Here is a 13,939-nt window from a genome sequence, read left to right on the forward strand (position 1 = left end):
TCCCGTAAATTCAAGTGCTGGCGTGATGGTGTCCACCAACTGTGGGTGATCCAAAATAAAGCATGATACTGTCGTGCATTCTTGGTGAATAAGAGACCCTCTATCAAGCTGCTTTGGGAACCATCGAGAAATCATGCTTGAGAGGCTCTCCACAAAGTACCAAATCTGATGACCTTCAAGCATCCGCTCCTGTGGAATGAGCTCGAAGATCTATTATGTCTGCCTGTTTCAAGAAACATCGCGTACTTGAACTAAGACGAGATACGAGTGCAGGCCTGCACACAGTTGGAATTGCATGACGACGACAATACGAAGTCTAATTAAGACTTTTGGCGGCCATGTATCTTATCATGAAGCCTCCGTGAAGGTTAAAAGAAGGACAAATCGACCTCGGCATAGCCTACTTTACTCCATAAGTTGCTTGTCTTATTATATCGAGGTTTTCCATCAGGAATTGCTTTTCAGTTCTGTTGTATACAAACCCGGCAGCAGCAAGTTCAATACCTATCATGTATAATCTCATTAGCAATACACATAGCCTCCTAAAAAGCCCATCACTTCAAGTATTGAGAAGAGTATCCAGGGACAGCTATACTCCTTCCGAAGACAGCATCGGCGATATGGGCGACAGCATCGATAGGAGTAGGCGTTGTCTACCTCTCCATCATAAAATGGTCAATGGACTCCCATGTCAAAGAAAGAAGAGATTTCTCTGGAGACGTGGTGTTTGGATATGTTTTCTTCTATCCGTTCTCGGCATCATCGCAGCGTTGTTAGTACTATGACCCATTTTGTTTCTTTTGGTGACCATATTGAAAGCTTGAACTGACCCAAACCTTAGGATTTGGCTTACACTTCTAATGACCCTCCCTCGTCGCCACAAGCCTCGCATGTCATCCAGTGGAATAAACTCTGTAGTTGAACAATGGCGAAAACCCAGCGATTCAGCCACTCTGCTTTCACCCTGGAAGCCAAACTTCACAAAGAATATTATGCCGATGGCATGCCATTCTCATAATGACTACTGGCGATACGTTCCACTTTTCGAAGCTCTCGCAGCTGGTTGTACAGGAACAGAAGCAGATATATGGTTAAACAACAAAGCTGGCAATGCCGATGTGTTGGTTAGCCATTCTTTGAAATCACTTAAAGAAGACCGCACGCTTCAGAATTTGTACATCAGACCTCTCGTTACAATACTTGAAAATCAAAACAATGATTCCCCGGCATTAGAAGGAGGATACAATAATCCCAACGGCGTATTCCAGTCGAGTCCTACTACGACCTTAACCTTGCTTCTTGACTTCAAGTCTGGCGGGGCTGATCTATGGTATTCCGCAAACCAGGAGCTCGAAGCTCTTCGCTCGAGAGGTTGGCTCACCCATTGGAGCAAGTCCACGGGTGAAATTAGCTGGCGCCCAATAATTGTCGTCGCCACAGGAAAGGTGTCTTTTGATCTTTTGGTTTCAAACACGACCTACCGCGATGTTTTTTATGATGCCCCCCTAGAGGACATATCAAACTCTAAATATGATAGCTCAAATTCGTATTATGCAAGCACTCCAATGAGTACTCTAGGCAAAATATGGCTTTGGAAATTCAGTTCCAAACAACTGAACAAAATCAAGACTCAAATCGCCATGGCAAATGAAAAAGGCGTCAAAGCCAGATATTGGGAGACACCAGCTTTTCCAGTCATTTTCAGGGAATACATCTGGGGGATTCTGGTGGAAAATGGAGCTGGAATGCTGAATGTTGATGTGTTTCCATCATCGCTGTTTTATCTTTTAATCACTAGATTTGGTCAAAATAGTCTTACTTGGTAACTTACTCACATGTTCAAGGACGGAAATGAACCTTAGGAATTATTTCGCTGAAGGCATAGGGTCCATTGGACTCGGCCATGGCCATGACCAATGTTGTGGACTTGCGATTATTTCGACTTCAATATTTGCCAAAACGTGCTTTCTGTGATGTGCCATCACCGGCAGTCATATTTCACTGTTGCCTTGAAATTCAAGCCGTTTTTGGAATTTAAGTGGAAGTTATTCGGAAATGTAAAGAGGTTGAGGACATGACGCGCGTAGGGTGGAGAAGCGCGAGATAGTATCACGTGATAGCTTGAGCAGATGCTGCTAACCATCGGATCCTTCACTCAAGTATTTTGCTTTCATTAATTTGTTCTCAAGAAAGAAATTCTACTAATTCTTCGTGTTCAATCTTTCCAATTGCTGTTGTTTCAGAGATGCAATCACTGATCCGTTCTATCAATATCAATATCAATCTTTCTTATCATTACAGCTCTCTCAGCCCAACTCAAGATCCCGTACTTGCGGAGGAGTCTCGCAAGTATTTTCATTTGAGCCTTGCAGAGTTAATTGTTCGAAGGGGTAAAAGGATGTTTGATGAAAATGGACCATGTCATTATGCCATTAGTGATATGCTTCACACTTGCAGAGGACACAAGAGTCATAGGCGTGTGTGTGTCATAAACTGGCCGAGGATGATGATGATCAAAATACGGATGCGCAACTCCAAAGATACAGAACAGACATTGATGAACTTGAGACATTACTTTTCTCTATTGTACTCGTATGTAAGGTTTATTGATGGGCATGACTCTCATCACATTACTAATGCAAGTGTACATCATTGCGGCATTCATCTACCCCGCATCACCATGAGACCTGCAGTAGCTTTGCAGCTCTTGATATGCGTCGGTACATACCAACCCGAAAGTCTATTTAGTAGAAGATATTTTCCGTGATCTTCAATACTATACAAAGTCTTTGATTCGCAATGATCAAGATAATCCTCAGGTTCCCGTGCATCTTGAATTTTGCTGTTTCAAGGTGATGATGTGGATCAGACATCGGAACTGCGGCTTTACCAAAGAACAAACAGCTATAAGATACCTTGATGGATCCAATTCTTTTGTGCAGACATAACTGTACCATCTCATTCTAGGTTTACAAAAATCATAGGTGGAGATCAGTTTGTGATGATGTTGCTGCTTTCTCATTTCGTTCTGCTACTTTCGGCAACAGCAGTATCATGCTCACCAGTGGAAAGCAAAAGATCGCGATTTGACGAGCGCCAAAGTACCAGTACTTCCTCTCCGACAGTTGATCTCGGATATAGTGTATATCAAGGATATTACAATGCTACATCCCAACTTAACATATTCAAAGGGTACGTACAAATATAGATAAGCCCAGTCGCCTCCAAAAGCAGAAATCTTATGAAGCCAGAATTCGATATGCGGCACCTCCAGTGGGCAAACTTCGTTGGCAGAAGCCACAACCTCCAGCAGTGAACAGATCTTCAACAGTACAGGCGAAGTCATATCCTCCTCACTGCCCGCAAAGTGCTGATGCTCCTATGTAAGTATTTTTCAATATCCTTAATGTTTAGTACTCTAACAATCCAAGGCCCGCAAACTATAACTTTACGAGGTCAGGTCTTGGAAATGAAGATTGTTTATTCTTAAGCGTTTGGGCCTCACCAAATGCAACAAACCTCCCAGTAATGGTCTGGATCCGTACGTCTCTGTTTATTTGCCTGTATCTTACGCTTCCGGTGGTATAAGTTAACTCTTTTTAGACGGTGGAGGCTATGGCACTGGCTCTGGTAACAATGATTTTTCGGAATTAGCCAACACCAACTCCAATGCCTTCATTCTAGTAGCTATTCAGTACCGCCTGGGTGCCTTTGGTTTCCTCTCATCATCTGACCTCGTCCGTTCAGGTGGTGTCCCAAACGCAGGTCTCTATGATATGAATTTTTCATTTCAATGGGTTCAATCTCACATTTCCAAATTTGGGGGTGACCCTTCTCGAGTTACTATTGCTGGTGAATCTGCAGGAGGGGGTGGTGTGATGTTACAAACTATGGCCTTTGGGGGGAGCTTAGGTACGAGTTTGTTTAACAACGGAATTGTGGCGAGTCCTTATCTACCGATGCAGTATGATTACGATGGATTGAAACCAGAAGAGAGCTATGAAAAATTTGGGGATGCGGTAGGATGTAGAAGTGGAAATGGGAGCGTATTCGATTGTTTAGTGGGTACGGATACGTTTGCATTGCAAAATGCTAGTGCATATGTTTCTGCAAATGGTAATTATGGCCAATGGGCTTTCTTACCCGTAACGGATGGGGAATTTTTGGTCAAAAGGCCATCCGAGCAATTATTAGCTGGTGAGGTGAATGGTGTGAGAATGTTGTCTGGCGTACGTACCCCCTTTTTGCAAACCCACAAAAAGAACCTAGGCAGCTAATAATCCTCAGAACAATGCTAATGAAGCCCCTGGGTTTGTTCCACAACACATCAACACAACGACCGCCTTCAATACATTCACACAATCCCTCTTTCCCTTGATGTCCAATTCTACTCTGGACCGCCTCTACCAAAAGTACTTCATTCCTCCAACAGTACCAGGTCCTCTTTTCGCGTCAGCGGGCAACAGAGGTCCCACAGCCCTTAATCAATCCGTCTTCGCAATTGGCCAGCAACAACGTGCCAACAATCTTTATGCCGAAACTACCTTTGTCTGCCCTTCCTACTGGACAGCTTCCGCTTTTCATCAAAGTTGGAAATATGAGTATAGTGTCCCACCATCCCAGCATGGAAATGACTTAGATGCTTACTACGCCGTAAACCGAACATATCTTGGATACGGAACTCTATCACCTGGATTCCGGACAGCGGTACAGAAAATCTGGGGTAGATTTATTGTACATGATGATCCTACACTACCTCAAGATGTCATAACATCAATTACAACCCTTGGAAACGGTACGCAAACAGGTGATGATATATCTGCAGCTGGCACGGGGAAATGGCCACAATGGAAGACGAGTGGACATGAAGCATATCAGATGCTAAGGTTAAATATGACGGGAGGAGAAGCTACAAAGGTTTTATGGACTAGTGCGGATGGAGGGGTTAAATTTAATGTAACGGAAAATACGGGATCGGGTGTGAAAGCTGATTTGGCGATTGTGAATGCTTATAATTGGGAAGGTGGAAGGGGTGCAAGATGTGATTTTTGGGCGGGGATTGGTAGTGAAGTGCCTGAATGAGGGGAAGTGAGAGATGGTCTGGGAAGGAATGATGAAATAGGATTTTGAGGTGTTCCGAATAGAGACTTGGATCTTCTTCGTGAATTCCTACTCTGCATTTATCTAAGATCATATCTATTCTTTTTTATACTCATATAGATATAGCTATAGGAAATTCAATAAAACGAGAGTTCTAAAATAAAGTAAGATCTTAATACAGCTGGATAATACAAATATCAATATCCATATCCATATCTATAAAACTATTCCCTTGACTTCAGTAGAATAGTTATAAGAGTATATACTATGCTCTTGCAAGCACAATTCTTCAAATATAGACTTACATTATAGCATCTTTGAAATTCACAAGATTATAACAACTTTTGTAGATATATATATATATAATAGTCTAAGGAGGTAGTAATTCATTTTAATATTAATACCAGGTGCTTGTATAGACTTCTAGAGTTTATTATTTAATTTAAATTAATTGTTGAATTATTATTTTTTATAATATTCTATTGATATGATAATATAAATAAAATGAGATGAAATAAGTTCAGATTATATAATACTATATTCTATATTAAATAATCTAAATGTTACGAGGTTTGCCGTCTAGGTCACGTGGAAGTGCTCTAGGCTCTCGAGGTGGTTTATAACTAGGCGTCAAGCAGGGACTTAAAGTAATGACAATAATGCAATTCGTAACTAATAGTAGAGTATACTAAATGATTGATCTTGAGCACGAAGCTCTATACAAAGGAAATCCATCTTGATTATATAGACCTTCGTGCCTCGTTAAAAACCGATGGCTACAAACCCGACAATTCGATCACCGCAAAACCGATCTCGATTTGTCGGTTTCTTGATCATATGATCAAGAACGTGACCTATGTTACTGTCCGACGTAACACTAAATAATATAAAAATAATTATATATAATCTAATATACCTAGGTAAAGTCACCTCAATTTAAAATACTATTATATTATTGAAATAAAACAAAATATAATAAAACAACTCAAAGTAATAAACTATTGAATAAATAAAAGTTTAATTATCTAGTATTTATATATATATATATATATATTGTAAGATCATTTCTTTTATTTATAATAATTATAAAGATGATGAGGATGGGTGTGACGGAAACCCTGCTTTCCTCCCACCCTTATTATATAAGAAACCTCAGGTACATTAACCATGTCCACACATGATACGATTACTCGGGATTAGTATACGATTTAGGTGGCCTGAGGATCAGATCCGGACAAGTACTAGGTATCAATGGTTATCGGTAAAGTAAGATCATTGGAGGGATAAATATGACTTCTTTTTGCCTAGCCATTGCGGCTAGGCCATTCATTTGTGTGTATATAGAGTAGCTATCCCCATCTACAGGTGCTCTTCACCTGTAGATTCTAAGTTAAATACAATTGCTGGTCTATAAACACTCTTTTGATCACAATAGAGAAGAAGTATATATTAAAATAAATTATATTAAAATAAATTATATTAAAATAAATTATATTAAAATAAATTATATTAAAATAAATTATATTAAAATAAATTATATTAAAATAAATTATATTAAAATAAATTATATTAAAATAAATTATATTAAAATAAATTATATTAAAATAAATTATATTAAAATAAATTATATTAAAATAAATTATATTAAAATAAATTATATATAATTAAATAATAAAGACTCTTTTTAGATTTATTTATCAATTTAACTATAAGAATATCTCAAGATTATAATATTTCTAAAAGAAGATATTAATTGAAATTAAATGTTTAATATTTGATAATTAATATTATATGATATTATTGATTAATTATTGACTCAGGATATTAAAACACTATTTTCCCAGCGAATTTAAATACACTAATCAGTCCCATAACTCAAGAGTCTTACGAGTCTTGCTCGTAAGCACTTTCCCTATAAATAGAATCTCTCATAATTACCAACAGTGGTATACCTGTATCCCTACCAGAGAATCCAGTAAACAATCTATAAGAGATGACGAGCGAATACAAAATACAAAATACAAAATACAAAATACAAAATACAAAATACAAAATACAAAATACAAAATACAAAATACAAAATACAAAATACAAAATACAAAATACAAAATACAAAATACAAAATACAAAATACAAAATACAAAATACAAAATACAAAATACAAAATACAAAATACAAAATACAAAATACACATCTATCATCTCATCTAATACATCAGAATACTCAACTTACTATAATCATATTTCCGAGTACAGATATTATGAAAATTAGGAATAAGAGAAGCAAGGAATTTCATTATTCATACAAATCACCATATTTAAATAGATGCATAAAGATGAGCTACTTGCTTCATTTCCCGCAAAGAAAGGATACACTGCATAGCCTGGGAAAAACCTACTATCACGCCACAAAGAAGGGATGAGGAGTCCATTTAGAAGTTAGTAAGTTAGTGAAACTCTATAGGAGAGGGTATTCGTAATGGGTTTGCCACGCGGAAGGGGCTGATGGGTTGATAGATGGATGGATGGATTGGTGGCGTGGTATGGCATGGCATGGTATGGCGTGGCATGGCTATGAAAATCCCAACCTGGATTTTAGACTTGCGCGATGTGACTGTGACTATGACTGTGACGGTGACTTGAAAGGGAGAAGATATTCATGGGAGGAAGAAGTATGAAACTAGCAAGTAAGATCTTACATATCGCCACATAGAGATGTTTAGTATGAAAGGGGGCTTATGGAAGAAGCATATTGGTTGAAACAGGAAGATGATGTATTTGTAAGACTAGAGAGTTATACTACATGCATGTGAAAGCAAGTTCCAATTCCAATGAAATCTCATTATTTCCGTAGGTACTAGATTCCACTTGAAAACAATGAGATGGAGAACTAGAGAATGAGGAATATGTGTGCGAAGCAATATTTCAAAAATTCGTTTAAACTCTCAACATAGAAGAAAACACAGCAACAGTACGCAAGACACGCTCTGACATCTCGTGCCGTCCCTTGTTTCCGCTCTCCAAGACTCGATTCCAAATAAACGCCTTGATACCGTCTGAAGTATATTGAGGTAAGATATCCCGCGTGCCTTATTTGGAAGGACTTGCGAATGTGACGAGCTGACAATTTGTATACATAGCAAGCTACAAGGATGCGTAAGTAGCATTGACAATGACAGACACCTTCAAGCCGCGGTGAAGAAGCTAATAAGCTCCATTGCTGAGAAATTCATCATGTTCCTCATCGACGATGTGCAGCAACTGCCGGACGTGCAGCTTGGAGGGAACAAGGATGGAGAATATTAGAGTAGAATTCATGCTGTGCAAGGTTTGAATCGTGTGACTCCCCACTTAGATGCGCCATCTGGCATGGTTAGTCTGGGAACTTGATTATATGGAGAATTCATGCAAGTTCTTGCTCGCTCTTGGTCTTTTGATAAAGTTGGATGAGGATAAGATGTTGTTTTGGTAATTAGACGAAGTGTATTTCTCCCGGGCGAGAATCTTTATCAATGTAACAGAAGAAATATGAATGGGGAGAGTACATGAGATGCTATAGAATGGGGGTCTGTGGTGAAGGGAAGAAAGAATTGTCGAGGAAGTAGAGAGGGGCATTTGCGTACCGGCGAACTACTCAGGCGGGTCTTTGTGAACGGTTGTGATAGCAAAGGCAAATGCCGGCGACCTTGAACAAGACTGCTATGCTATGATATTTCGGAGATTCGAATTTCAAGTTTCCAATAATATTTAAATTAAAATCAATAGAAATATAGCGAATTTTGAAATGAATCCTTAGCAGGCTCATTTAGTTTTGAGCTTCCAACCTTTGAAAATGAATTTATATCGAAATTCCACCTTGGTGAAGCAAGAATTCATCACTCACCAAAAACCCGCCTGAGTACTCCGTAGAGTAGATAGTGGAGAATGCGGACCCACCCATAAAGGCGGAGTGGAGTGAAATGTCTAGGATGAATGGAATAATCCGAAGTACCCGCTAAAGCCTCATTTGGCTTAAAACGTTGAAACTCAATAAATGACAGCGGTTCCGTTGGCGCGCTTTGACGGCCACAAAAGTCTAGAGTTTCGGCTCTTTCCCATTTCATTTCTTGGGTTAATGGATATCAGAGGACGATGGGGCAATTCTTGCTTTATGCTTATACTGATGCTTATAAAGAGTTCGGTGAAATAAGCTGGTATTCTGTTTCCTGTTCATGGCAAAGTTTTGTGCAATAGACTTTGATTAACGCAAGCAAGTGGACCCCTCTTACGGAAGAGATATTAAAATTCTTCGATGCGATCCGAAAATGGTACGATAACAATACCGACTAAGGTTTATTGTCCGGTTCTGGGTGATCGGAGTTAATGGCTAGACGAAAAACAGAATGGGAGTGGGAGAGATGTGAAGCAAGGTTATCTCCAGTTTTTCAGCAATGACTTATAACGTCGGTGAATGCGATTGGATTGAAAGACTGGTAACATTTAAAACATGGAAGGAATATACATGATGGATATGTTCCAACTTCTCACTTGAGGAGTAACATTTTGTCCACTATTTTAAGGGTCCTTTTACGAAACAGAGCACAGTGAAGTGAAAACAAAGACTGGCCAGTATAAAACTGCCCCATACATTTTTATCTCTTCATATAATGTAAGACGTGGGATGGTCTGGAACACCGACCGCGTTTTCCGCGATATCCAGCATAATGGATTATTCCTGGGCGAAAGACTGAAAGCAAAGCCAGAATACTTCGCCGACGTTAGATACTGCCATGTACTTTGTTCTTTTAGCGCGACCACTATGGCTTGCGCGAGTAAGAAAATTCAAGGATTCTCCAGCTCGCAAAGGATCATCTCCAAGGCCAAGAGATATATTTTGCTGGGGACTGTCCTGTGCCTTTTCTCCTTGGAAAAATCGGCAAAATCTAATCAGTTTGTGTGTCCAACGTAAGAGCCATATCAACAAAGTGTGAGTGACAAGTTGGAATTCAGATAATCTCCAAGATGATGCAATGGGATCGTCACGGATCGCGTTCTAGCCACGTTTCTGCAGTGAGATATTTAAGACGAACCGAAAGGGTTGAAGTTTGCGAATTGAGATTGAAATGTCCAAACGTGCAGATTTTGAGAAGCTCTATCAAATTCGAACCTTACTTTAGCTGATGCATGCAGGAGACCCGTCATTTAAATCACAACATGCATCAGTACGGAGTCAAAAAGTTCATGAAAATAGAAGCGAGAAATAAAATTTTGTATGGTAGATCCGGAGCGACCTAGCGCTCAATAACCCCTGTGCTGTCTCTTCCCCAACCCTGAAATTTTTGGATGGAGAATCCGCCCTGTCTCATAATCAACCAGTCAGAGATGGAGAGTAGAGACGAACCTGTTAGCACCAACGAAGAGCAACTAAACCGGTCTTGGTAGAAGATGATACTGCCCTGCCTCATGAACTTTTGTTTGACCCGCCTCTGCCTATACTATAGAACAACTGATTCCTTTTTTGTGGCAAAAGGTGGCTTGTTGACCACTTACCTAGCTGCACTTGCTTTTTGAACAAACTGGAAATCTGAGCTTGGAGCAAAATCGATGGCTACATTATCAGTATCCCCGCGGTGAAGTTATCCAAGGAGACTTGTCGCACGATGAGATCACTCTCGAGACCATATCTGTGAATGTGATGCTCACGCCCTAAGGGTTCGTGCATCACAACAAGAGAGGTTGATTACACCGAGATGAGCATGTGAGATGAAATGGGTTGTTTGATGGCGATATTTGCATGGATGGCAATCAGATGTTTGGGAACTTGGAAGGGTTTCAATTGGGAGAATTATGCAACCGCACAGACCTTGAGATGTCGACGTAAGAAAACTATTTGATGTTGGGATACGATTGTGATGTTGAGAATAATGAGGGGGAACGTCTGTGCGAAAGCCTTTATGGACCAGGGAGCCTTCAGGTTTTTGGTGTAACTTGCGAAGTAAGGTTACGGAGAACTAGTAGTGAAAGTTTTAGGCGTGACAAACATCTTTTCCTGTTTTTGATTCGGCACCAAATGGAGAATTCGGGAGTCTGTGCAAAAATTTAGGGATGATTTGATACCGGATGAGACTCACGAGAAGGTTAGAACTCCTTAGTACTTTAAAATAGACAAGGGAGAGGGAAGTGTTCTTGCTAGTTACGTACCGATAAGGTAGGTAGGTTGGCTATGTTAAGGGGGTCGGAAGGAATTAGCAGTGCCGAGATGTGTGATGGACGTATGGTATGTGAGTTGGTGTGTGACACTATATTGTGATCCTATATATGATTTTGTATTGTGATTTTATATGTGATTGTATATAAATGAATACATGTATAAAATAAACAAACACTCATAATCCTCTACCCAAACAATGAATATATCGGTTCACATCGGGTTTATACCCCTTGTTAATCCTTGATAATGCAAGTAATTGAGATTGTTGATGCAAATAAGATTTTAATGATTGGGATGAATTAGGTATGTTTCGATTCGAGTTCGTCTACTCTGACAGGAGATGATGAACAGAACTAGTACAGACAGAGTAGATGATCTAGACGAATAGAAAGAACTACCTACCTAGGGATATATCTCATTTTCGCACAGACACTTTTATCGGTATTAAGGTAGTCTTACGTACCTCTCTCTGTACGACAGAAGATAAGATAGAGCGAGAAGCAGAATTGTAGACGCAACTTATTCTATTACTTACTACTCTATCCTCGACATACTTTACCACTTACAGCCACAACTACTTTAAATACATTCATTTATATTAATCCAAATACCAATTTGTTGCGGGGTATGGTATTGCGCGCTTCTAACCCTTTAATCCCTCCCAACTTCTTATCCCTTCCGCCCCCGTTCCGAACCGGTAAGAAAATACTCCACAAATTTCCATTTTCCGTATTTCTTAACGAAAGTTGTAATTTGATCCTTATTAATCTATATTTAACCATCTCAGTATTCGGAGGACCTTCTACAATCGGTATTTTACAATTTGACGTTTGAATTCATTGATCAGCTTCTGGTCGGTTTCAAGATCATCAGACTCATTCGCTTTCCTTACAAACGAATGAAACGCCCCCCGTGGATAGCCACCCATTGCAAAGAATCAAAAGGATTGATGGGAACATGCAGCTAGCCGTCCGTGAACTTGCCAGGGACGAAAATATCCACCGGCAAACATGGTAACAGATAAGGTAAGATCTACAAAATCTACAATCCTTTGCCTGATTTCACGCGACAGCCATATTCAGTGAGCAACGAATACTCAACCTTGGCAAAAATATATCAAAATCCTACCGTGCTCGACGTCTATCTGTATATTTCGACATCTAATTTAACCCTGCCTTCATTACTCCATTCATTCAGACCCAACAGATAGCTCTAGTTAACATTATCGTGTCAGCACTCGTACTCACTGAAAGCGGATCGGCCCACTCAAATATACATCCATTTTCATGAAAGCTTCAAATTCCACCCCATAATTCTCGCAAGGTTAGACTTATTGGGTTGAATTCCCAGGTACTGGACGATTGATCCCAACCCAAAGTACCGGGTCTAATGAGGCCTGGGATAAATAAGCACTATGTGACATAGTTCATTAGATGGGTAACATCGTGAGAACGTCACTTGCACTACACTCGTAGTATGGGACAGATATCGAGCCCCGGCAATAGAGATGTTTGATGAGATTCGCCCAGCATTTCGCAACCAATCTCACGCGGAGTGGGTAAAGTTGGCGTCTCACGAATCTCTCCCTTCCCCCATATGAGATTCAATATTTGTGTTTGTTACTAATGTCAATGCACACGCACCCAAGACTGGCTGAGGTGCGAATGTGTGAATCAGAATGATAAACCACGCTAAAAGCTTGTTTCTGCATTTCTACATTTTTATCGTTATGTTTTTATACATTCGCCACAAGTTGTGGCAATCACCAACTCACGACCATGCGTCGCGAATTTCTCCTGTTTGCCATTCTTCAGCATCATATCTAAACTCGGATAGATTGGGAAACCTAAATTCGTACTGGTTTGTCACTATTTTGGTCCGGAAGCAGCGTCCTGCGTAGCTTTCACGCTTTAACTCCAACCATTGGAGAGATTTTGCAAGGCTTTCAGCCCTCGACAAGGGTTTATGAAATGCAACACAAGTCAGTAATCTGACACGGCCATATCCGTACAAGAACCATTTCCACGGGATCAAGCCGTCCGCCCCGGGCTTAGCATTGCATATTGTATTGGCTCGTTATCTTCTCCCCCATGGCATATCACAAATCTTTTGCTCTGACCCAGCGCAAGATTTACCGTCTAGATGGGCGTATGTTGTGTGCAGTTTGCTCAACCACACATATAAGGCTGTTTAGATTCGAACAAAATGCCCCTCTTTATGATCTTGAAATCAACAATTGTCTCGATCGTTTGCTACTGTTTGCTCCACTATTCCAAATTAAGTCACCATGCATGCACGGATCCAACTTGGCTTCGCGGCGAGCTTTCCGGGCTCCGCTAATTTATCACACTTTTTATCACAATCTGATATGTCTGTATTTCGCATTTCCCGCTAGCTAGAAAAAATCTACTTGCTCCGGGATTAAATATGCATACCGATCCGATAATATGAGCCGATCGGACTCTAGGCTGAGCCAGATCTGACCCAGCCAAAGTAATGGGCGTTTCGTCATAATTCATACCCTCAAAATGTGGCCCAAAAAGTTCGGTTCATTAAGCCACTTTAAGCAAGGTCAGGTTCACACCCCCCCACGAGATCTCCAGGCCTTATCCTTCCCGTCTGTACATGGATTCATCCCAGCTCTTGTGTC

General features: G+C 40.1%; 3 protein-coding genes across 3 annotated transcripts; 1 reads left to right on the forward strand and 2 right to left on the reverse strand.

Annotated features, from left to right (window-relative positions):
* Window positions 1-671: 671 nt before the first annotated feature.
* Window positions 672-5,082, forward strand: SS1G_08747 (hypothetical protein; the record flags this gene model as incomplete). The annotated part of the gene is made up of 7 exons (XM_001589933.1): window positions 672-772; window positions 842-1,822; window positions 2,302-2,592; window positions 3,192-3,383; window positions 3,432-3,541; window positions 3,604-4,229; window positions 4,288-5,082. 7 exons carry the CDS (start codon window positions 672-674, stop codon window positions 5,080-5,082), a joined length of 3,096 nt encoding a protein of 1,031 aa, XP_001589983.1.
* Window positions 5,083-8,413: 3,331 nt separating this feature from the next.
* Window positions 8,414-9,202, reverse strand: SS1G_08748 (predicted protein; the record flags this gene model as incomplete). Its single annotated transcript, XM_001589934.1, has 2 exons — window positions 8,414-8,603; window positions 9,036-9,202. 2 exons carry the CDS (start codon window positions 9,200-9,202, stop codon window positions 8,414-8,416), a joined length of 357 nt encoding a protein of 118 aa, XP_001589984.1.
* A 605-nt stretch (window positions 9,203-9,807) lies between these two features.
* On the reverse strand, window positions 9,808-11,841 carry SS1G_08749 (predicted protein; the record flags this gene model as incomplete). The annotated part of the gene is made up of 5 exons (XM_001589935.1): window positions 9,808-10,001; window positions 10,169-10,230; window positions 10,629-10,686; window positions 11,280-11,299; window positions 11,825-11,841. The coding sequence occupies 5 exons, from the start codon at window positions 11,839-11,841 to the stop codon at window positions 9,808-9,810; spliced, it is 351 nt and encodes a 116-aa protein (XP_001589985.1).
* Between the last annotated feature and the right edge of the window lie 2,098 nt (window positions 11,842-13,939).

The sequence above is a fragment of the Sclerotinia sclerotiorum genome, genomic scaffold (assembly GCF_000146945.2).
Source record: "Sclerotinia sclerotiorum 1980 UF-70 scaffold_12 genomic scaffold, whole genome shotgun sequence".
Taxonomy (NCBI): Eukaryota; Fungi; Ascomycota; class Leotiomycetes; order Helotiales; family Sclerotiniaceae; genus Sclerotinia; species Sclerotinia sclerotiorum.